At 40.4% G+C, this 9,441-nt stretch overlaps 1 protein-coding gene across 4 annotated transcripts; it reads left to right on the top strand.

The window, feature by feature from the left end:
• Positions 1-4,254: 4,254 nt before the first annotated feature.
• On the top strand, positions 4,255-9,133 carry slc35a5 (solute carrier family 35 member A5). 4 transcript variants are annotated; one of them, XM_019259975.2, is made up of 10 exons: positions 4,255-4,387; positions 5,153-5,311; positions 5,453-5,551; positions 5,641-5,774; positions 6,044-6,111; positions 6,274-6,462; positions 6,777-6,977; positions 7,077-7,204; positions 7,628-7,896; positions 8,283-9,133. In XM_019259975.2, the coding sequence occupies exons 2-10, from the start codon at positions 5,185-5,187 to the stop codon at positions 8,349-8,351; spliced, it is 1,284 nt and encodes a 427-aa protein (XP_019115520.1). In that variant the 5' UTR covers positions 4,255-4,387; positions 5,153-5,184; the 3' UTR covers positions 8,352-9,133. The 4 variants fall into 4 exon arrangements, with proteins under 4 accessions (XP_019115520.1, XP_027146816.1, XP_027146815.1 ...); XM_027291015.1 differs by lacking the exon at positions 4,255-4,387 and adding an exon at positions 4,402-4,535; XM_027291014.1 differs by lacking the exon at positions 4,255-4,387 and adding an exon at positions 4,564-4,797 and having other exon boundaries at positions 5,644-5,774.
• The last annotated feature ends 308 nt before the right edge of the window (positions 9,134-9,441 follow it).

Here is a 9,441-nt window from a genome sequence, read left to right as displayed (position 1 = left end):
GTGGCAAATCCACTAATTAGGTCACTTTTTTGTCATTATAGGGAGGAGATGAACATTACACTACCTGACATTATCGCCAACCTATCACATGCCATTGATCATGAAAGAGTCAGCAGGTTCAACATCTCAAGGGCTTATGTTTGGGATGGAGCAGTCAGAGGTTTTAAGTGTACAACACACTCTGAGTACTGGAGTAAAAGAGTGGAGTAGAAGTACAAGTGCTATATCAAAAAACTGACTTGAGTAGAAGTTGAAGTGTTCTTTAAACACCAAACTTAAATGAAAGTACCAAAGGATTCAAAATGTTTTGTACTTAAGTACTGCAAGTAGAAGTATGTAAAAAAAAAAATGCTACTCAAGTACTGAAAATAAAAGTACAAGTACTGTTGTTTATATTATTTCAAATATTTATTAGGGCACAACTTTTAATGTTACAGTGTTACAATGTTCATGGTAGAGTTCTATGATTTCCCACGGTCTCTGAATGCGTCTGAATGAATGCGAGAGCGAGGGGGCGGGGGAGCAGGTGAGAGAGAGAGCGCCTGGGTGAGTCAGGTGTATGACGTACGCCGCACGAGCGAGGTTGATGTGTGAGACCGGGACTGTTATGTTGGTTTTTTGGCGTGGTTATGGCCGACAGTAACCGAGTCCTGTAACTAAACCATTCAGCAATAAATGCAGGTTTGTTGAACGCCTCGTCATTCATCACACGTCCAGCTGGACGCTACAGTAGTAACGAGTAACGATTCAGCACATGAAAAATGTATTGGAGTAAAAGTATTAAATTCATCAAAAATATGTAGTGCAGTAAAAGTAGAAGTGAAAGTGTTGACCGTGTCTGCCTCCCGAACCCAGAAAGGTAGTTTGTTCCACAGAAGAGGAGCCTGATAGCTGAAAGCTCTGGCTCCCAATCTACTTTTGGAAACTATAGGAACCACAAGGAACCCAGCGTCCTGAGAGCGCAGTGTTCTAGAGGGGTAATAAGGTATTATGAGCTCTTTTAGATAAGATGGTGCCTGACCATGAAGAGCTTTGTAAGTAAGGAGAAGAATTTTAAATTCTATTCTAGATTTAATAGGTAGCCAATGCAAGGAAGCCAAAATGGGAGAGATGTGATCTCTGATCTTGGTTCCTGTCAGAACACGTGCAGCAGCATTCTGAATTAACTGCAAAGTCCTAAGAGACTTATTAGAGCAGCCTGATAACAAAGAGTTACAATAGTACAGCCTAGAAGTAACAAATGCGTGGACTAGTTTTTCTGCATCCACTTCAGACACGATGCGTCTGATTTTAGCGATGTTACATAAGTGGAAGAATGCAGTCCTCGAAATTTGGTTTATGTGGACGTTAAAGGACAAATCCTGATCAAAAACAACTCCAAGATTCTTTACAGAGAGGCCAGGGTGATCCCGTCTAAAGTAACTAAGTCTCTAGAAAGAGAGTTTCTGAGGTGTTTGGGTCCAATTACAAGAACTTCAGTTTTGTCTGAATTTAACATCAGAAAATTGTAGGTCATCCAATTTTTTATATCCTTAAGGCATGCTTGGAGTTTAGTTAATTGATTGGTTGCATCAGGCTTGATTATTAAATATAATTAGGTGTTGTCAGCATAACAATGAAAATCCTAGTACAGAACCTTGTGGTACTCCATGACAAACTTTGGTATGCATGGAGGATTCATCATTGACGTGAACAAACTGAGATCGATCTAAGAAATAAGACTTATTTGTTACAGTATATCGAGCTTCAGGTCCAGGTCCTTATTCTGAATTTTCATCTGAATTTGCAGAATTTGCATCAGGCTTGATCCTTAAAACAGATAAAGTAATTATTGTAGGTGATTTTAACATTCATGTGGACAACCACAATGATAGTCTTAGTTTATCTCTCTATTAGACTCAATTGGCTTCTGTCAGAGTGTAAATAAACCGACTCATTGTCTGAACCACACTCTTGATCTTGTTCTCTCGTATGGCATCGAAAGTCTTTCCACAGAATCCTCTTCTGTCTGACCATTTTTTAATAACCTTTGAGTTCATACTATCAGACTTCTACAGCAGATGTTTATCTGATAGTGCTGTAGCCAAATTTAAGGAAGTGATTCCTCAGCATTGAATTCAATGCCATGTCTCAATGTAACAGAGGACTTGTCTGCTTCCTTTAGCCCTTCACAAATAGATAATCTTGTTGATAGTATTACAGGCTCATTACGGACAACTCTAGACTCTATTGCACCTCTGAAAAAGAAGATAATTAAACAAAGAAGGCTAGCACCATGGTATAGCCAGCAGACTTGTAAATTAAAGCAAGAGACACGTAAATCTGAACACAAACTGGAAGAATCTCATCTAGTCTGGCAAGATAATCTCAAAACATACAGGAAGGCTCTCCGTAATGCCAGAGCAGCCTACTACTCTTCATTAATAGAGGAGAATAAGAACAACCCCAGGTTTCTCTTCAGCACTGTAGTCAGACTAACAGAGAATCACAGCTCTACTGAACCATCTATTCCCTTAGTAGCAATGACTTCATGAGCTTCTTTAATGATAAAATTATAACTATTAGAGACAAAATCCATCACCTCTTGCCCTCAACAGGCATTGATCTGCATTCTGATACAGCAAGTTTGGAAACAGCTGTAAACCCTGATATGTATTTAGACTCCTTTACTCCCATCGACCTTCATCAAATAACTTGCTCATGAAGTCATTGCTACTTAGACCTAAAGGAATAGATGCATGTTACATGATATATACTGTGTTTTGAAACAGTTTTTCCTTCCTTAATCAAATACACAGAATTAGCTTCATTAACAGTCATAACAGTCAAAAGTTTGGACACACTTACCATATACCTAATTGAGAGTCTGTCCAAACTTTTGTCTGTAATTGGAATAATAAAAACAGGCAAGGAGATACAGTACATACAGTTACTGACTTGAGTGTTGATATTTCTGGGGGGATTTATGTAATACCTCCCTCTTTGGTTTATACAAGCATGTATATCTGTAGTATACCTGATATTTGATGTCTGTCTCTCCTTTCCCTGTCTAGTGTCAAAGTTTTAGGGGGTGCTGAGCACCCAATGAGCCCCACTGCCACAACCTGGCCTTTTTTCACACTAAAACAAAAAATATGTCTATTGAAAAATAACTTTATCATTAAGGCATCCTGGGGACATTTCGTGCCATCCTGTTGTTTATTTTTTAAGCCATTTTGGCTGTGTTGAATGAATATAGCTCAAATTTGCCAGAAGAGATTCATTTTAATTATTTTTTAGAATCCTCATCTCAGTACTTTAATTAAGCCTAAAATGGCTAAGCTAATAAAAACCAACCTTAATAGTGTGTGTGTGTGTGTGTGTGTGTGTGTGTGTGAGAATGAGAGAGAGAGAGAGAGAGAGAGAGAGAGAGAGAGAGAAATGCTAGGAGTTATCTTTCACACATCTGATACCATACCCATTTCATACCTGTGTGGTATAAATGGCCTATCTATCTAGACCTACTGTTTGTGTGTAGTATATACTACTACGCCTGCATGAATGTGATGTTTATTATTGTTGCAAAACCTGGTTTAGGTTAAATCCTCTGTAAAACATGAATTAATACAGCAAAGAAAAACATTAAACTTTTTTTATTGTCTAGTTTGATAGTCAGACACAACTGAAAAACAATTATACACTGAACAAAAATATAAACACTTTTGTTTTTGCTACCATTTTTCATGAGATGAACTCAAAGATCTAAAACATTTTCTATATACACAAAATAACCATTTCTCTCAAATATTGTTCACAAATCTGTGTAAATCTGTGATAGTGAGCACTTCTCCTTTCCGAGATAATCCATCCCACCTCACAGGTGTGGGATATCAAGATGCTGATTAGACAGCATGACAGGTGTGCCTTAGGCTGGCCACAACTGTGTTTAATCCAGTATTTCATGTCAGAAAGGCTGCTGTGCATGAATATCACCCAAAGCTTTACTAGCTGTACAGTATATATACCAGCATAAAGACTGCACTGAAGCCTGCACACAGCAGCTCTGGTCCTCTTCAGGGCATAGTATAGTGTGTGTGTGTGTGTGTGTGTGTATGTGTCATAGTATGTGTCACTAACTCAGTAATAATAAAAAATACATTTAGTGAAAGTGTAAACTAAATTCTTCTTCTTCCCTTGCCTCGGCCTCTGAACACACAGCACACTCGTTCAGCTCGGTTCTGTTGGACCGGGACAAAGTCCACAGTTTGCACGCGAGGACCTGCAGTCCGTGTAGGATGACGTCACCGCGGCACCTGTGCCAGCCAGTACGCATGCGCAGAAAAAACAGGAAGCGTGAAGGGAGCCGCGTCAGTTATGTTTTGGCAGAAAGGAAAATAAATCCAATAAAGTAAGTGTGTTTAATGCTGACATGTGATCGGCTCCATAAATATAAGATTCACGAAGAGAAGGCGCGAGTTTAACTGAGGAGTGTGCAGACATGGCGGCTGTGTGAGAGGATGCTAACATAGCTCTGAACTTCTGTGACGGACTGAAATGTAACTGTACTGTCATGCTCAGCATTAACGTGTACAGTACGCACATTAGAACACGTAACGTACTGCGAATACCTCTTGAACTGCCAGGAATGACAGAACATGGAGTATCTACTGCTTTGTTTAGTCTGACCAACAGGCCAAATGTGTTTAATGTACACGTTAGAGAAGCTGGATCCATGAACGACATGTGTGACATATAATGAGCTAACACAGTGTTATCTGTCAGCGCTGTTCACACATGCACATGATCAGAGCTACATGGGTGAGCTGTGAATAGTCTCATGTACATATAGATATAGAGGTTTTCTTGAGATACTGATATAGATTTTCACAAGTGGGCATTAGAGGGAAATAGTTTCTCCACAAAGTAAATAATCCAAATTCTTCCACACAGCTCCTGCAGCGTAATTCAAAAAGTTTTATGATTTGGCATACTTTGCTTGTCGATCCTTATACCCTGTGAGCTCTGATTGTTTGTAGAAGTTTCATTGATGGTGTTTGAGTTGTCCATTGACTGTTGATCTTAGTATTGTTGCATCTCTTTTGCAATATTCTAAAAGTGACAGCCATGGTACCTCTGTTTTACCAGCACCATCTGTATTTTTTATGTGTCCCAGCAATTCTGACTGCATCCAGTCCCGTCCTAGCCATGGTGTGTTGCCATTCCTGCCCCAGGCTGTGCTCCCGCTCCTCGGCCTACACTCTGGCCCTCGGTCTGGGCTTCATAATCCTCGGGACCAGTCGTATCCTGCTGCTTAAATTCGCTGCCAATGCTGGTGAGTGACTGACAATGAGACAGATGTTACTTTTTGTAATTGACAGATGTGATGAGCTGGTGCTTTAATGATTTTCTGTGTGTTCCACTGAAGTGTTGGCATCTTGTTGACTGTTTCTCTTTATCTGTGGTCAATTTGCAGAGAACAAGTATGACTTCCTCCCTGCATCAGTCAATCTACTCGCTGAGGCGCTCAAACTGCTCTTCTGTCTGGTTATGTCAGTCAGGGTCATAGTTCGAGGTAATCACTGTGTGTGTGTGTGTGTGTGTGTGTGTGTGTGTAAGATGATACAGCATGTTTATTCACTCTTTTTTTCTCTCTTTCTTCAGAAGGACGATCATGCAGAGAGCTGGGCTGTTCCTCCAGTGCTTCCTTCCTCGGTTCCTTGAAGTGGGCTGTCCCTGCTTTCCTCTACTTTCTCGACAACCTCATCATCTTCTACGTGCTGACATACCTGCAGCCTGTTAGTTAAGACTTTAATGTTTAAGGAAGCATTTTCTGTGCCAACTTTACATTAGGGTTATTGGAGGAAATGATTTACAATTATCCACCATTAGCATTCCAACTGCACCCTAACTCTTTGAAACCCTGCTGGGAATTCAGTGAAGAGCGTTATCTAAATGTAGTTTACGTTCTCGTATTTTACTAGCTTTTACAAAATGTCCTGTCTATAGACTTGTGCTATCACTCTGATGTTTTATCTAAACCTACTGTTCCTCCTTGTGTTCCCAGGCCATGGCAGTGTTGTTCTCCAACTTTGTCATCCTGACCACAGCTGTGCTCTTCAGAATTGTTCTGAAGTAAGTGGGTCACTTGATAGTTCTGTAATGTTCTGCTCTTCAGTAGACTAGTGTGACTGTGAGTGAGAGGTGATGAGGGTCTCATTGCCTGTATTGTGCAGCTGCAGCCACGTCAAGTGTACATTAAACCAAACCAATTTTTGTTTCTCTTTTTTCCTACAGGAGGCGCCTGTCCTGGGTTCAATGGGCAGCATTAGTTGTCCTCTTTCTGTCCATTGTTTCCTTGACAACAGGATCAGGAGGCCACCAAAATGCCATCGCCGTGCCAGGTCTCCATTCAAACCCCATTTCCACTCCGTCCAACTCCTGCCTTCTCTACACACAGCTGCTGGAGCAGATGAGGAACAGCAGGTAACATGATGAGTGCAGAGATACATTAATAGGTGATGAATTTAAATACCTGGAAGGTGTACTCCAACATTTTATCACATTGTCAGATTCATGGGAGAAATTTCAAATAAAATTGATGCAGCTGTACGAGAGATATTTATTTCATTCATTCCTCTTCCTTGTCAAAACCTAACCCTAATCCTGCCTACAATACCCACAATACATCTAAACTACCAACAATTCATTTGGAATTTCAAGTTTGTTGTGCTAGTAGCAGCTCATACAAAACATACACTCTTTATCAGGTGTAACACAGTTCTTTTCTCCCATTACAGTGCCAGTGAAACGTGGGTGTCGTCCCTGCCTGGTCAGGCCTGGAGGGACAGGTTAGTGGAGAAGCTTCGATCTCTGGGTGTGGGTCACATCCTGCTCCTCCTCCAGTGCTTTATCTCCGCCATGGCCAACATCTACAATGAGAAGATCCTCAAAGAAGGAGACCAGCTCACAGAGAGCATCTTCATCCAGAACAGTAAATTGTGAGAGTGACTAATGAAAAAAACACACATGACAAGAGGACACATAGCTACACTCATTTCTTGCATTCTAATCTCAGTTTTTTGTTGCATAATGTGTAGGTATGCCTTTGGTGTGTTGTTTAACGGGCTGACCCTTGGGCTTGGCAGTGAGGCTCGAGGCCTCACCATGCACTGCGGGCTCCTCCATGGACATAACGTCTACTCCCTGGGTCTGGTGCTGGTCACTGGTGAGTTGAATGGTGGATAAATTATCACATTATACTATAATTATATATATATATATAATATTATATCTATATATCTATATATACTCTATATATATATATAATAAAAGGTCAATATCTTCCACAACACCCTCTATGGTTTAGACAACTTAAACTTCCTGATTAAAGGAACAACCTTTTTTTGGCCATAGTGTATGCTAAGTTCGACAAACAGGTTCCATCACTGTCCTATCTATCAACAACAAGTTATTTTTCTGGACTGCACAGGCTGTTGTTTATGCTGTATTGTAAGGGCAGTGAATGGAGAGGTGTCTCCATATAAAAGCTGCAGAGTTATTAGAATCAAATAACATGAAGCCTCAAAAAGGATAAAAAATGTAAACTGTGCTTTTGAACAAGTCAAACTCTTCTCTGTCTTCTCTGCAGCTGCCCTGGGTTTATCTGTGGCCTTCATCTTGAAATTTAGAGACAACATGTTCCATGTGCTGACAGGCCAGATCACCACTGTTCTGGTTACTGCCCTTTCCCTCTTCCTCTTTGAGTTCCACCCTTCGCTGGACTTCTTCCTCCAGGCTCCCATGGTCCTCCTGGCCATCTTTATCTACAATGCCAGCCGGCCCAAGGACCTGGAATACAGCCTGCAGCAGGAAAAGCTGCGGGTCATCAATGGAGAGGTGTTCGAGAGGTCCAGAGGGGTACAGAGCAAAAAAAACCCACCAAAAACATCTTCACTAGTCACGCACATAAGACCACACACTGGTAACATCTAACCCCCATGTTTAGTCCCTTTCACGCTTCCCACACACACACACACACACACACACACACACACACACACACACACACACACACACCAAGTTCTCTGTAGAAAACTTGGCTCTCATTTCTCTATAATGTGGTTTCTTTAATGTAGGAGGAAATCTGATTCCCTGCTATGAAAACGGCATTCAGACTCACGCTGGTGCCTCACCTCACTTAATCTCATTAGGTCATGTAGTCTATTGAATTTCGGCAGAGGAAACTCTTAAAGAGAACAGGTTGCTAAGTTAAGTTGTCAATTTTTATGTGTTTTCTGCTGTAGGATGGCGAGGAGCTGGAGCTCCTGACAAAGCCCAACTCAGACAGTGAATCCGAGGAGGAGTCTTTGTAGTGCTGACTCATGGCTCACCTACAGGACAGAAGATTTTCTTCTTTACTGTTGCTAATATTCAGCTGCAGCACAGACATGGTGAACGCAGCATGGTGGCCCAGTTGATCTGTCAAAGCATTTACTTGAATGACTGTCAGCGGGTAAATGGCAGTGTTGATGGACTTTGTGATGAGTCGACTATTGTGTATATTTTGAAATGTGCCTGTCTGTGTATGAGTGCTGTCAATTTTTGAGTGGAACAAACAGCAGTGAAAGTAATAGTGTACATGCTGGGGACCACCACTTGTATTTGTCATTTGGGATCATTAAGGGTTTCTGTTACACTTTCCTTCTGTTGTTTGTGCGGCTTATTGTCTGGTTGCAGATGGTTTAAGTTACAGCAGACAGTATTATGATCGTAAGGCTTTACACTATTAGTTGTTGGCAAAGTGTAAAAGAAGTATTTATTCAACCACGGTCAATATTCCAACTGTGGGAAAATTTCAGCAACAGACTTGCTACAAATTCACAAACTATAGCTTCAGAAATGACCGTGTAATTGTAAATTGCCAGAAATTTGCACACACAACAGGACTGTTGTTCCCATTAGTGTACAGGGAATGTTAAGCATGATAGAGCAGTCAGTATGTCTGACTTTCTGAAAGCACAACAAACTCTTGGTTCTCTTACTTGGCCTTAAATATTGTTTTTTTTACACATGTATTGATGTATTACAACTGTGAAATACTATGAAATCTAGTTCTTTTATGATTCTTGTTTGTGCCATAAAATCTTAACGTGACTGTTGGCTGATTTCATTTTGTCTAATAATAATAATAATAATAATAATAATAATAAATGTACATGTTATGTGAATACTTTGACACATGTTTTATGTCTAAGTCCAATGGATTTCAGCAATTATTAGCTGCCCTATTTGTTTTTTGGAACTTCTGAAGGGACCATGAGGTTGAGGAGGACAAAAGTCATCTTTACTTTTCTGTATTTCATACTGAAATACAGCTTAAATGTGTCTGTCTTAATATATGAACAGATTGTCTTCATTATTAAATGGCCAATAAAATATACAGTCAAGTAATTTCCCTTCATG

Source organism: Larimichthys crocea, chromosome XVIII, assembly GCF_000972845.2.
Source record: "Larimichthys crocea isolate SSNF chromosome XVIII, L_crocea_2.0, whole genome shotgun sequence".
NCBI lineage: Eukaryota > Metazoa > Chordata > Actinopteri > Sciaenidae > Larimichthys > Larimichthys crocea.
The sequence above is the reverse complement of the archived record's forward strand: the minus strand, read 5'-3'. Positions and strand labels throughout refer to the sequence as shown.

Coding starts and splice junctions, on each gene's coding strand:
- slc35a5 (XM_027291013.1), top strand. Junction 5,552..5,640: donor AGTCAGGGTCATAGTTCGAG/GTAATCACTGTG, acceptor CTCTTTCTTCAG/AAGGACGATCATGCAGAGAG. Junction 7,205..7,627: donor GGGTCTGGTGCTGGTCACTG/GTGAGTTGAATG, acceptor TCTTCTCTGCAG/CTGCCCTGGGTTTATCTGTG.